The sequence below is a fragment of the Cololabis saira genome, chromosome 7 (genome assembly GCF_033807715.1).
Source record: "Cololabis saira isolate AMF1-May2022 chromosome 7, fColSai1.1, whole genome shotgun sequence".
NCBI lineage: Eukaryota > Metazoa > Chordata > Actinopteri > Beloniformes > Belonidae > Cololabis > Cololabis saira.
Genome location: NC_084593.1, coordinates 15,309,046 through 15,324,129, shown reverse-complemented (window position 1 = coordinate 15,324,129; position 15,084 = coordinate 15,309,046). Strand labels below are relative to the sequence as shown.

The following is a 15,084-nucleotide window of genomic DNA, read 5'->3' as shown; positions in this document are numbered from 1 at the left end:
CCCTATTTTGACATCATCTCGCAGAAATATTCACCCCGCTTCACGTCAACTTGTCAAACTGTAACTATGACTGCGATGGTTTTGTAAATCTGCATTCTTCTTTTTTAGCAAATCCTTTATGAGATGCAAACCTTTTAAAAACTACATTCAGGTCCTAAACCATTTGGACAATGACCAAGTTTTTTTTTTTTTTTTTATTATTTTGCATTAATACAGAACCGGGATGGATTTAAAATAAAACAAGATCAGATCAAAGTGGAGAGTTTCAGCTTTCATTTCAGAAGTTTTACAAAAATAAGACATTTACCACTTACAAATCAGCCATTTTCAGCAATTTTTATTTTCATTTTCGGGGCTCAAATAGTAATACTTTTAAAACGTATTAAAGAAAATCCTTCGTAGTCAGTGACTGCCTTGAACATTTCCACGTTCAGAAAGTCGATGCATCAAGTTCTGATTTCATCCGTCTAATCTGGCTCTGCTACTCTTGAATGTGGTTTGCACTTTGTTGCAAACGCACTATTTACGTTCATGTCTGTCATGAATTGTAGATTTAGCAGATTGTGGTCATATCTCCACCTTTCCCAGAGGATCGTTTGATGTTGAAGGTTTTTCATTCAGCAAGTTGTCTTCTGTGTCAGTCTGCAGCTTTTGATGTTGTTGAGCGCTCTGTTTTAAGTAAACTCCAGACTATTGATTTGACCTCAGCTAAGGTTTTTGCCTTATTTTTATAGCTTTGTTGTTCACTCACGCTGAAATCTCCTCGCCTTCAAGCTGGGGTCTGAAACTGCTGTCAAACACCAACTCAGCCCTTTTTATCTGCTTTATTTATTTATTTTCTCCTGGCCAATTTACCTCTTTAAGTTTATTATCCAAGGGACTTTGAGCCCCTGAAAAGGGAAGTAGTTTTCTTAAAATGGTTTTTAGATGGTAAATGTCCTATTTTTTCTTGTTTTATTTGAAAGTAATCTCTGAGTTGTATAAAGATAAATCATGGAAAGTCTGTGATTGTCCAGGGGCCTCTGGACCAAACTGTTTAGTCTTTAGTGAGCAGTTTTGTGCTTTAACCTGCAAACATCAGATTATTCCAGGGTCTGTTTTTCAGTGATTTCTCCTTTTCTGAAACTGCTAAGAGGTTTCTGCTCAGTGTGGTGTTGCATTTCTCTTTAGTTCTGTCGTTGCTCATTATTCTCTCATATGTGATTAGCTCACCTCAATATGACATCTGTCTTTGAAAAACTGCTGCATGCTCTGATTGTCCAGTGAAAGATGTCTCTCTTCTCATTTTTACCATCATTTTAAACGTTTCACATTCTTCACCTCTCATCACTGTATGTACGTCCTTCCCCAGATGCCAAACACTGTGCGGAGAGCGACCTCGGCCCACAAACCCGCCCCCGTAGCAACACGCTGCCCAAGAGCTTCGGCTCCACGCTGGACCACGGCCTGAGCGACTCAGAGGTCCGGGGTCCCAGACCCACCCGGGAGGAAACACTGGAGCTCATCGAGCATCGGGTCAAAGGGAAGAGGCAGGAGGACGGCTGGCCGGACGACATCAAGGTGAGGGGCAAACATCTGCCAGCGGGGAGACGATAGGAGGGCCTGCATTTATTTACTGCAGCATGACATATTTCTTAGTGAAATTTATAAGAAGAAAGAAGATCCACCTCATCTGCAACACTGAACAGCACTGAACAATTCCTCAGTAGGATGTTTTTATACAGCATTTTTCAGATACCAGAAGAAGGTATTTTGACTTTGGCAAATACTTTTATATATTACAACAATAATCTGAGATTTTTGGTGCTTCATTAGAAAATAAAAATAAGTACTGTACATGTTGGCTGAAGATGGCCCTCGTAAAGGTTCCTACCCAACACTAGAAATGTGTTTGAAACTACGAAAAGCACAAATTTGGGGTTCTTAAAGTTTTCCAGACACAAAGGTTTACCACTAGTCATGGTAGAGGAAACAGAAAGAGCTCAATATTTTTCCTCATATCCTTGATTTGATTTGAAGATTTTATTTCGAACATGCATGATAAAATACGTACAAAAAAGTGAAAAAACAGAATACAAATGTAGTAAAAATCAAAGCAAATCAAGGCAAACTAAAGGAAACAAAACAAATGCCCAGCATTAAGTTGTGCTACTATGTATGTATGTACTAATAGAAGTAATTATAATGCATAGTATTACATTATCATTACTTTACTATAATACTACAATATAGAGAACAATAGACAGCAATGGTATAACAATATAGTTGAATAACTATATAAGAGTAGATATGCTATATATACACTGGTTCATATATTTACCTCCAATTATATACATAAAAAATTACTATAAATCTATATATCGACATATCTACATACATAAATCAGTATATATTAATAGAGATATAGATACACAAATACTGTATGTATAATACAACTCAATACATACCTACATCTAACATATCTATATCCATAATAATATATATCTACATATATTAATAAATGTTCATATTCCTTAAATCACTCGCTGCTGCTCATAGTAGAAGACACTGCTTTGACTTGGCATCAATGTAACGTTGAAAATGCCCATGTGTCCCTGTAGAAGATGACCAAAGAACAGTTGTCCTGTGAGAAAATGGTGCTGCAGAAGAACCTGCTCCATTACGAAGGCCTGCACGGTCGACCAGTGAGTTCCCAGCACGCTCACCTCCGCTGGCCTTTCATTTGCTGGGCGAACCCGCCTGGACGGACACTTTTAAACGCCGTCCTTCTCTCCAATCATTTTTTCTTTCAGGTGACCAGAGAGGAGCGTCTGGTGGTGAAGCCTCTCTACGACCGCTACAGACTGGTCAAACAGATGCTCACCAGAGTCAGCATCACGCCCACAACAGTAAGATCACAACCAAGATAACCTGCTTAAACTGTATAAATGTCCGGTTAAGTACGACGGAGCTGAACACACGAGCTCGCATCATGTGGAAATCACAAGACATGTCCAGAATAAGCGAATAGCGGTTTATTCAATGACTGCGTTTACATGCAGTCAAATTCTGGTTACGGTCAATATTCCGGTTACTGAAACATTGGGAAAAATCTGTTTCCATGCGTGAGCAAACAGGGTTATCCCTGTATACATGGTGATTAATCATTTGGGAAATCTGGATCAAACCAGCGACGCACGGAGAACGTCATTATGCACTTACCGTCATTTCCGCTTCTTCTTCCTGTATCCAAATCCAAATCAACAACAATAACAGCAGCACGGTGGATAATCGGACCCGCTGGTACCGTTTTGTTTCTCAGCCCTGTAGTTCGCCTTTTTCAGCGTCTTCCGGCGGAGCTTGATCTGGTCTGGCGTTCGTACAAATCCTGCTTTGCGCAACTTTTCTCTCACCTTTTTGTAAATCTGGCTATCCCGGTACTTTCTACCGTCTACAAATGCAGAAATGTTCATATCTTTCATTACATTTATGGAGTGATTAGTCTCCTCCTGGTCTTGCGTTTCGCCGTGTTTATAAGAAATTCCTGGACTCATTTGCAAAACAAATCTACCTACGGTATTAATAAAGTTAACTTGAACTTGAACTTGACTCAAAAGACCAAGATTCCTTGCGAAAAGAACATGCGCAGAAAACAAATTCCTGTTCCTTTTAATGGTGATATCCCGTTAGACTATACATACATGACCGTATATTCAGGTTAGAAAAGGAGTAACCCAGGGATCATATTGGGGTTTTTAAAAACCGGAATATGAGCAAATTCGGGTTATTCAAAGGGGTTATTGGTGTTTACATGGCCGTGCAAAAATCGGGTATTCTAATATTCCGGTTAGAAAGGGGTTATTGATGCTTGTTAACGTAGTCACTTCGTTTCTGCCTTTCCTCTGGCCAGGTCTCCCCCTCCAGTAAGAGGCGGAGCCAAACCCTCCAGCCAATCATTGAGGGGGAAACTGCTCACTTCTGGGAGGAAATCAAAGAGGAGGAGGAGGAGGAGCAGAAAGGTGGAGAGGAAGAGGAGAGGGAGGAGGATGACGAGGAGGAGGAGGAGGAGGCAGAAAGCAGCGGCGGCGAGATGCAGAGCTCCGAGGTCATCCTGGCCTTCAATACCTCAATGGACGGGTCTGAGCGGAGCCAGAACCAGCACGACGGGCAGAGCAACTGTCCAATGACGGACAAGATGGAGGAGGGTTCGGGGCGGCTGGCGCTGGATCTGCGGCTGTCCAGCTCCAACGCCTCTTCCATGTAAGAACACCAGCACTTTCACGCTCACATGACATGCCTCACGCTGTGGAAAACACTGACCTCCGTCGTCTGTGAGGAAGTGAACCAACACACACCAAGAAATACTTGAATCTTTTTGCTTTCACTGTGTCAGCCTCTTCTACAGGACTGTCTCAGAAAATTAGAATATTGTGATGAAGTTATTTATTTTCTGTAATGCAATTTAAAAAAAACTAAAATGTCATACATTCTAGATTCATTACAAATCAACTGAAATATTGCAAGCCTTTTATTATTTTAATATTGCTGATTATGGCTTACAGTTTAAGATTAAGATTCCCAGAATATTCTATTTTTTTGAGATAGGATATTTGAGTTTTCTTAAGCTGTAAGCCATGATCAGCAATATTAAAATAATAAAAGGCTTGCAATATTTCAGTTGATTTGTAATGAATCCAGAATGTATGACATTTTTGTTTTTGTAATTGCATTACAGAAAATCACAATATTCAAATTTTCTGAGACAGTCCTGTACATCTTAGGTTTTTACTATTAGGACTAGTGCTGTCAGGCGATTACAAAAATGTATCTAATTAATTACAGGATTTATAATTAATTAATCTAATTAATCGCATTTTAATCTCATATCTGCTAAAGGTCCCCAAATAAAGAATTAGAATTCTAGGACATTGCAAAAATGCTGTCATGACTAATCAATTGAATACAATGAGAAGAGAAGATTTGAAATCCACATTTTTATTGGTGAAGTCTGTTTCATGAATGAAATTCAAAAGAAAACGCCCAAGCACATCAGCAAACCAATTAGGCCACGTGCATTATTCAAAAATGCAATACAAATACAGTTAAATAAAATTCTTAAAATAAGGCTGAGTCTCAAATAGGCATTTCCCATCATCCTCCAGGCCAGAGCTGCTGGAACAGCTGTGGAAGGCGAGAGCGGAGAAGAAGAAGCTGAGGAAGACCATTCGAGAGTTTGAGGAAGATTTCTATCAACATAATGGAAGGTAGGAGAATTTTAACTGAGGGAAATTATTTCTCCCCTCATGACACATCGGGGCACTTCAACACATTCATTAGGAGGTTTTCACTGACGCTTCAAGACAAATAAATATGTTTATTTGAATATAAAACGCATGAAGTACAATTTAAATAATTTCTTATCCCATGTTTTTCTTAAAAGGTGAACCCAGTAGAGCAAAACTTGAAATGTTAGAAGACCAATAGCTGTCAGATATAAAGGGAACACTATGAAAACTGCACAGCAAACTGAAGTAGAAGGTATTGATTAGGGCTGAGCGTTACACCGGTGTGAACATAAATTGTAACATGTAAATGACATAAATTGTGATATTGATATGCACTTGTTGCTGCTTTCATATGGGCCAATTTACGTCCGGGGTTACAAGTTCAGCTACGTTAATAAATGCTGTTTATATGCTTGTTACACCACTTGTATGGCACCAAGTTTAAGTGTATCATTTTATCCAGTTTCTATATATAATACAAATTTATAAACATATATCGATATTCAGCTTAAATATATGTGTTACGTGAACTTTAGACCAAATCACCTGATAAACTGCTGAAATGTCCAGAAAAGTACCAGCTTTTTAAAACAGACTCCAACTAATTAAGTGACGTAAAAACCAGCAGAATACATGTTTAAAGTTAAAACAGCGTTTGGTATTTCACAACTTGCAGTTACATATGAGATGACTTGAACCTTCCCCCTGGCCTGGTTCACATTGTGGGAACCAAATCCAGCACCTTAATCCCAGTCTGTGCCGGTAATTGATCGTGCTGAGCTGATCAGCAGCAGCTGAGCTGGAGCTGCAGAAATCAAGGTTCATCCATCATCATGACATTTGGTCACAAACTGTAAACTATCGCGGTATCGTCCTTCCGTGCAATATTTGAAACTGATCCACCAGGCTTATGTTGAAAAAAATCGATTTTCCGATTCTAAATCGATTCTCATATTAATTCCTAAAAATCGATTCTTATGTCTAAAGATCGATTTTCTTTTTTTTTTCATCATTAAATTTTCGCCCGGTGAACTCAAACACATGCGCGTGGTGTGAAACTATCAAACAATTAACATGCTCAGCTTACATTTCAAAATGTTATATTTGTTCAATAAGTTCATATTATCTATATTTATTATAGCTTGTTTGGTTTCTTCTGCTATCGGACACACGGTTTCTCATGACACTCCTGAAAAATGCCGGGTGCTTCATGGCCAGCTAAAAATGATTAGTTTACTGCATGAGCTCTTGCAATTTCTTTTTTTTTATCACTTCAAATGGATATTGAAAGGCCTACTTAGTTATTTCACAATAATTATTGTGAAATTATTATTTTACAGTCATATAATTCAGGCAACAGCTCAAAAAACATTTTTAATAACACTAATCCAAATCAATATCGGTTCGAATCAAATCCTGATAATTGATTCTGAATCTTAAGAATCGGAATCTAATCGATTCTTGACATTTGAATGGATCCCCAGCCCTATGATCCACAGGCCGGAGAGTCAAATACATGCATGCCTACCACCTGCAGCTGAAATCAAAAATCCATAAAAAGTCTAAAATCTGAAACAAATACGAGCAAAGGAAGGAATATCTAGCCCACACCAGCGAGAGCCAAAAGAAACAACAATCATTGAGCAACTCCAACGTTTGGAAAACCTGTGTAACTCGTGTTTTCCCGTCTCCTGCAGGAACGTCCAGAAGGAAGACCGGGTACCGATGCTGGAGGAATACCGGGAGTACAAGAGGATCAAGGCCAAGCTGCGCCTCCTGGAAGTGCTCATCAGCAAACAGGATTCCTCCAAATCCATCTGAACCGCTCAGATAAACCGCTATCATCGCACACACCATCAGCCGTCATGTCTGCAGCGCCGCCACTTCCAGGCGGCAGAAACGCTTCAGTCAGCAGCAACGAACACGTCGAGTCTCGCCATCTTCCCTCCGTTCGCTGCCGTCACGTCACGTCCAGGAGACGAGGTTCACTTCGTAAACACGTTAGCGGTGTCTTTTAACCATGAAAATGATATCCCAAACGTCTGGTACAAATCTTCCACAACGATAAATATCCTAACCATTTACTGCAAACTAAAGATTGCATAAATATCTCCCAGTTATCTCATCAGTGGTAGTTAAAGAAGCTGATATGTTCCATTACGCGACAGCAGAACCGCATCACCGCCATCCGGCCGATAACGTCTGGAACAGCAGCAGTTCATCACCACCGTCTTCGTCATCCTCTTTATCATCAAGACTTTGCACTTGTGTCACATGTTGATTCCCTCGTTTTCTCAGAGGGAAGGAAAAAAAAAGACATTTTACCATTTGAGGAACATTTGTCCCCCTTTGTGTTGAAGGAATTTTAACGGACGGTTCATGGACTGGCATTTCAGACGTTTGACTCTTTACTCGGGACGTTTCACGTCCTGCTTTTGTTTCAGACTCTGTCTTTATTATGTGGTTCTTTCAGTCATTTAACAGACTCACCTGCTTTACCTCAACGTTTAAAGAAAGTCTTGTTTTTAAAAAACTATGTTTTCTGCAACCTAACATTTTTCTGAACGAAAGACTTTATCATTTTCTTTGTGCGTACATGGCGTTACCTGTATTTTTCCTTGTCAAAATAATCGTTTAGGTCTTTGTTTTTCCAGTGAGCAGCGAGGAAAAAGAACAGCTTTAAAGTTGAGTTAAACGTAGAGTTTAAGTCACATACTGGTGATTTTGATGACACTTAAAGGCAGAACAGACCAGATGCTCATGGAACGCATAGTTTTTCATTTCTCAGAAATCAGAGCAAGGGACTGTGGAAAACTGTGCAACAAGGGACTTTTTTTTTTTTTATTTTCCTCCTCGTTTTCCATTCAATGTGCTTCATAATTTCTGAAACCAGAAACATGTTGGCTGCCATCTGTGCAGAAAGCAGAGGCCATTGATCAGATCTGCGAGGTGCCAACACTGCAAGCACTAGTTTTAAACACGCCAAATACACAGTACTGAAACAGGGACATTACGCTGCGAGGCAGCAGCAGGTCAGTGTTGCAGTCAGTGACGTTTGATTTCCTGCAGGCAGGTCAAATGAGAACAGGTACCGTGGAGGAAGTCTGAAGGCGAAGGTTCGGTGCATACGGATGAGCTCGTCTCCCTTATTTCCGCTACTGTGTGGCCGCATTATATCTCATATCAGAGAGGAGAGTCGACGGCCTCATGGGGCGCGATTGTAACAAATATGATAAAACATCTGCACGAGTTGCTGATCCGTGGCTTCGGCCGGCGCATCGAACCGAACCGAGCCGACCCTCCACCGGCTGCTCGCTGGCGTTTTAGTGGAGGAAGACGAGACGAAGCGGCTTCAAAGTCGCCTCGCAGTCTCTGATCCGTCGGTGGACGGCTGATGTGATGATTTCAAATGTAAGCTATGAATGAAAAAAGACAAAAAAAGTTGAACTTGTGTTTGTTTGTAATGAAAAGATTTGGGGACTAAAGGGGGTGGGGGGCGTGTGTTTGTTGGGACATTGAAGATTGAGGTTTGATGTAAAAAGATGTTATTTGCACAGCATTCACCGAATGCAGCCCTTGTTTCTCTCCCCATTTGTATTTCTAGAAAAATAAGCACTACTTCTATATAAATATATACTGTATATAAAAGAAAAAACAAAACCCCAAAAAGAATGAATGTTAGAAATGTTTAAATTATTTCAAACATTATGTTTGCCCCCCCTCCCCTCCCCTTTGGTTTATTACATTTGTGATGCCCAGAGATTTTTTTTTATTATTATAAATATTGCTGATGCTATCACAAACATTATGGTGTGATACTAACAACTCTTTCTACTCACTACCTGCAAAACCAGCTGTAGACGTTAGTCTCAACCTGCTCTGTTCTCGCAAACATTTTGTCGCTCTGTGTAAAATAAGCTAAACTAGAAGCAGTACTGTAGTGAGCTTGCATGGCAACGGAGAACATAACAGTATGAAAAACACGATGTATTGTTTTCATTATCTGTGCCATGAAGAAGCAGCAATAATAAAAGTTTGCATTTGATGTTTTACCAAGTTTCAGGTCATTGGTAACGTATTGGATCGTCGATAGTGTGATGTGAGTTATAATGTTGTGTATTCTTTTATTTTTCCCTTCACATCACTCTCAGTGTTTGTTTTAAAACCTCTGCTGAAAGCCGAAATATTAAAGAAATATAACTTTTACCTTCACTTAAGAAGTGGAACAAAGAAGGATTTACTTTTTAAAGGTGCGTCAAGGCTCTAAAGTATAAAAACAATGTTTTGTTTGTTTGTTTTAATTGGTGTCCAGCAGCGGAGCGGTGAAAGTCACATGCTGTCAGGTGTTTTGGCGTCTCCTGATCCTTCAGTTCGGCTCACTAACATCCGTCACGCTCGTTTGTTCCACACGACAGGAACTTGAAGCACAAGTCGTCATCACAGATGTCGGAGAGTCGGATCCTTCTGGAAATGTAAAGTCGATCAGTTTTTTTGATCAGTGACAGTAAAGAAAAACCAAATCAGTTTTAAGATTGTTGCATTAAAAATGGAAGAAGAAAAAAAGCCAGAATGTTGTTAATAGTCTGCTGACAAACAAACGTATTAGGACATCTCTGACCCTGGATTTTGCTTCAAGTTCCTCACAGTCGATCTGTTTAATCATGTCACTATATCATATGTATCTATAAATGTTTTCTTACTTTGTTAATGCTCTGTTTCTTCATTAACAAAAAAAAAAGGATGGAAAAATACAAACATTTACACACAAATCTTGCAAGCTCCATCCTTCTGATACTTTAAAAAAAAAATCAAAAACAATAGTTTGAGATAACTTTCTTGGTCACTCTTATTTTTAACAAATCAGAGGGAGGATGTTTTTTAATATTTCTGAATTTGACAGCACAGTTTAACCAAAACTTAATTAATTGTTTAAATTGAGGCCAATAAACTTGGAGGAGTAAAGACTTAACTTTATACTGCACCACTGTCAAACACTGCCTGGCTTTAATTATAATTTTGCAGAAATGATCAGATATTCTTGTATGAAAACGGATTAATTCAGCACAAACATACATTAAACATGAAAAAGTTTCACGTAAATGGTCACTCCCTAAAAATCACAAGTATTTCAGAATTTTTAATAATTGCTGCCCCCTTGTGGACAACAGCGGTAAAACTACTTTTTAAGCTGCTTCAATGTTTTAAAGATTTGTAAAGCCACATTTGCCGTATCGTGACTAAACTGAATACGTTTATTATATGTTTAATATATAATAAGTTTATTATTTTATTAAATCACGCGATTAAGCAGAAACATTTTAAATCAAATTTAAAAAGAAATCACTCACTCACTCACTCATCACTCATGAGTGAGTGATTTCCCAATTTTTTTATTAAGTAAAATAAAATAAATAAATAAATTTTAGGAATGAACATTTTTATATGTATATATATATATATATATATATATATATATATATATATATATATATATATATATATATATATATATATACACATACAAACGCGCGCATGCGTAAAGGAGGCTCAAGGAACTTTATCATGGTACCTTCAGGAAACGTGGGAACAGCTTGGTGTATTTAAACCACCCCGTTCCTCATGTTTCAGAAACTGGAAAATTGATCTTTCAAGACCAGAAAAACATAAGAGATATAAATCCTGTATCATACCAAGATTGAAACATCCTGATGGAGTCAAGATGTCCCCTAAGAAAATCCCGTACCCATAGCCCAAGTTGCTTGGCATTCTTTTGTCCGGCTTAACTTGAACGCACCACCAGCATCGGCGTACTTTTCCCCTTTATTTTGTTTAATAAAGCCCGTTTTCACATCAAATTAAAAAAGTGTGAGCAAAATTAAAGTTCACGTACGGACAAATTAAAGCATTTCCCAGGTTTTACCAACAGTTAAAAGGCTAGGTCCTTAATAAAACCTACATTTGAAGACCTGATCAAAGTCCGAGTAATAAAATTAAATACACTTTACTTTTAGCTGCTTTGACAAACTAACAAACTTCTGTAAGTAAATTTGCGTTTAAGCTCATACCAGTCTACAGGACTGTCTCAGATTCATTACAAATCAACTGATATACTGCAAGCCTTTTACTATTTTAATATTGCTGATTATGGTTTACAGCTTAAGATTCCCAGAATTTTTTGAGATAGGATATTTGAGTTTTCTTAAACTGTAAACCATGATCAGCAATATTAAAATAATAAAAGGTTTTTAATATTTCAGTTGATTTGTAATGAATCCAGAATGTATGACATTTTTGCATTGCAGAAAATAAAAGGACTTTATCACAATATTCTAATTTTATGTAAAATGACTCGAGTCACGTTAGTTAATATGAACGAACAACAATATGCAGCTTCATTTTGGGGGTCCAACTTAAATTAACAACAAATATGTGAAATATAAAAAATACATTTATAAAAACTTACCTCTATGAAGGTTTTAATAAATCTTTTAAGAAACTTCTCCTTTCTTAATCACGTGTATTACATCAACAGCTGCTTTCAGTGCCGGACAGCTGTTAATTGGACTAATTAGGCTCCACCTGTTGGCTTCATGTTCGTCGGTTATTTGGGCTTTTTTCTTCTTCTATGAACCAAGGAATTATTAATTTAATTATTAGCATTTATGGAGGGTAAATACCTGCTTCTACATAGCCTAAACTTTATACACAGAGTATCTGTTAACATTAAACTGTAAATCAGTACTACTCCTGATTCTCCTCCTCTGTCGGTTTTTTTCTTTCATGAATCAAGTTTAAAAGTGAATTTTCACTTATCACTTTCCCAGTAGGAATTTTCAACTGAAACGCCCCTCGAAGTGGGATTTCCTACTGGTAAAGTGGGAGAAGCTTCACCACCCCCGAGTTACCATTCCAAGATGGCTGCCATTCCCAGTTCCCAGTTCCGATTTCCGAGGTAAATGGAACGCGGCATAATGCCGCGTTCCATTAGACTGAACCGATTAATAATCCCATAATTATTAAATGGCACTTATTTAGCCGCCAACTTTGACATCAGGTCATTTAAATGATGTGCTAATTAAAAATAAAAGACAAGAAAGATGGACACTTGATTGAAAAATACACTTTTTAATGATCTTTGCTACCAGTCGCCTGCTGTTGCGTCGGCCGCTGCCATGTTTACCTGGCGCTGTACTCTACTGCGCATGTGCAGCTCAGCAGAGCTGGGAGGAGCAGCGTGATGTCTCACTCGGTGGAAAAACACGCGCGGTGACAACAGCGGCTCAACGCTATTGTGCAATTCTCAGCAGAGAAGATGCCTCACTGTTGAATTCACAATATCCAGGAATTATATAAAAATATATAAAACGGCACACTGTGATTATTCAGAAAACATCCAATAAATCAGTTTCAAAAGTCTCATCTCAAAGTCCAATTAGCAGCAGAAGCTGCTATTCATACGTAGTGTTCATGTTTTGGCCGATTAACATCAAACTTAAACTGCAGTTGTAACCGATTAGGCTGCAGTGATTTTTTATTTCCAGAACTACTGGTCCCAAACATAGAAACATTGACATCAAAGTTCAAATGCTCGACCACTTTGATATAAGAACAATCTAGTTGATAGTAGTGATGCGTCAGTAACTTAATATTTCAACATGTTAAAACAGTGAAAACATATTTATGAAGCAAATTAATTTATAAAATGGTGACATAAATCAACCTCAACTGACTGTTAAAGAATTTTAATAAAATCTTAAGTGACTCTGGCCTATAAACTTTATAATATTTCTTAATGAAGCATTACCAAGTATTACCTTCTGTAAATTCTCCAAACAACTCGTGACCATGTCCCATCTGAAGAGCCTCCTCAAAACCAGAATGTGAGGAGCATTTTGCTTAAAGTCCAAGTCTTAAATCATGAGAACTGAAACCAATATGGATTAATTGGAAAAACAAACCATTAATCCATAAATTTGGAGGAATGAAGTACGCAAAATGTAAAGATCTTCAAGTTTCTTGCTAAATAAGTTTTCTAATGACCACAAAAATTGAGAAACCCCATTATTTTTAATGTGTAATTAAAAGGTTACTATTAAACAAACAAAAAAAACAACTATAAAATAGTTTCAATAGTGTTTTTCTTCAAGGTCATGGCACCATTAAGTTACCCACAGTCCCCCTCATCTAAATAGATGTGAAAAGCTCACAACTGTGACATAATTAGGCTGAGGAAGAAAAAAAAAAAAAAAAAGGAGATTTTCACTTTACGTGAATAAACGGTATGTAATTAGTTGAATAAATAGAAATCTTAAATCTGCATCTTTGACATGATAATCTTACAGCTGAATTTTGACACAGACAACGAGAAGGAATATTTAAACATATCAATTTCTTACTTAGTTTAAAAGAAAAACAAAAACACCTCCAGCATCTTTCTAACATCATAACTGGCATATTTTGGTCACATTTTTTACAATTTCTGATGAAAGTATTGGCCTTTAAGAGCGAGTGTAAAAGCTCCCGCGAATGAGTTCAGTGAGGGAGACAGACGAGCAGCCGTCTTTCTGACAGCAGGTCAGAGATGCAGCGTGTTGGTCAGTCGGAAAGACGGTTAGAGCTTCACTGGTTCGTCAGCAAGTCCTGCTGGTCTGTAGGTCAGTGCAAAAGAGATCAGAGCATCAGTAGTGTTTCCATATCAGAATCAAAGCCCCAGCAGCTGGTCCGCAGCCGGAGCCGTGCTTCCAGACGTCTTTGAAAACAATCTCAAAAATATTAAATAGATAACTTGGTTTGCATATAAGACATTTTCTACATTCTTTACATTATCCTGCAGCCCTTGAGGCGCAGGCGTTTGGGTTGAGAATTAATACTGCTGGCAATAGAGGCGAATCTCATCCCAAACAGGAGCTCTGGTCTTTGTTTGGTCCAGCAGCTGCAGACAGTAAGCAGGCAATCAAAATGCTTAATTCTTTGTGTTCAGGATAAAGTTAAGCAACTAATTTCAGGAAAACAGAGTGTTATATGAACAAATTAAAAAAAACAAAAACTGAAATACAGACTCAGGTTTCCAGGATTTTGAATATTGTTCCTGCAACATCCAGTCTCAGGCCTGCGTTGCAACACGTGGATTATTGCATCAACATCCTGATTGTTGTTGGCAGCCAGTATTCCTGAGACAGCGAGTTTTGTGTGGTCAGTAGATCAACGTTCTTGTCAGCTGGTGTTTTTATTTTATTTTTTTTTAAGTATTCAGCTGTCCAGATTCGATTCAGTTCAGAAAAACTCCATTTGGTCCATTAATGTCAGTCCTTTCTTGACAAAAACTCTTTCCTGACATTCACAACTGAGTCCACATGGTGGCAGCTGATGCGGCTGCTTGCTATGTGCTTGGCATTTGAAAACCTTCTACTCAAAGTTCGTATAAACCCACTGTCCTGTGGCAGTCTCTTCTTCTGCAGTGCAACGATGTCCTTAAAGTCACAGTGCTGTGGAAAGGGTCTGGAGACAGCATGAAATCAGGTTGTTGGTAACACAGCAGACCAAAAGTCAAGATTAATCTGCGTCTGTGTTAGCTGAAGGCTGAGAGCATGTCTTTTTTTGTTTTTTGTTTTTTTGAACAGTGCTTATTTCAGGCATTATTTCTCCACGACTTTGCTTCAGACGTCGGCTCTGGAGCAGGGTGTTGACACAGAAGGGATGCTGTGTGATGGCCTGGGTCATAACGGCTTGTCAATCACTGCCACCCCTGCAGGAGCGGAAACATGATCAACACGGAGGCATAAAGAGGTCAAATTAGTTCACCAATTTAGCTGAGACTCAC

At 38.4% G+C, this 15,084-nt stretch overlaps 2 protein-coding genes across 9 annotated transcripts in view; one reads left to right on the top strand and one right to left on the bottom strand.

The window, feature by feature from the left end:
• Positions 1-10,023, top strand: part of fam13b (family with sequence similarity 13 member B) — a 76,003-nt gene extending 65,980 nt beyond the window's left edge. For all 6 annotated transcript variants that reach the window (XM_061724866.1, XM_061724868.1, XM_061724864.1 and 3 more), the window contains 6 exons: positions 1,352-1,560; positions 2,601-2,684; positions 2,793-2,888; positions 3,890-4,239; positions 5,142-5,243; positions 6,962-10,023. In XM_061724866.1, coding sequence (XP_061580850.1) covers positions 1,352-1,560; positions 2,601-2,684; positions 2,793-2,888; positions 3,890-4,239; positions 5,142-5,243; positions 6,962-7,085 — 965 coding nt within the window. In that variant the 3' untranslated portion in view covers positions 7,086-10,023. The remainder of the gene's footprint in view (positions 1-1,351; positions 1,561-2,600; positions 2,685-2,792; positions 2,889-3,889; positions 4,240-5,141; positions 5,244-6,961) is intronic.
• Positions 10,024-12,389: 2,366 nt separating this feature from the next.
• The window catches only part of klhl3 (kelch-like family member 3), a 28,099-nt gene continuing 25,404 nt past the window's right edge, over positions 12,390-15,084 (bottom strand). For 2 of the 3 annotated variants that reach the window (XM_061724862.1, XM_061724861.1), the window contains exon 15: positions 12,390-15,009. In XM_061724862.1, the coding sequence (XP_061580846.1) occupies positions 14,981-15,009 (29 nt within the window). In that variant the 3' untranslated portion in view covers positions 12,390-14,980. The remainder of the gene's footprint in view (positions 15,010-15,084) is intronic. The other variant, XR_009782881.1, reaches the window with a different exon arrangement.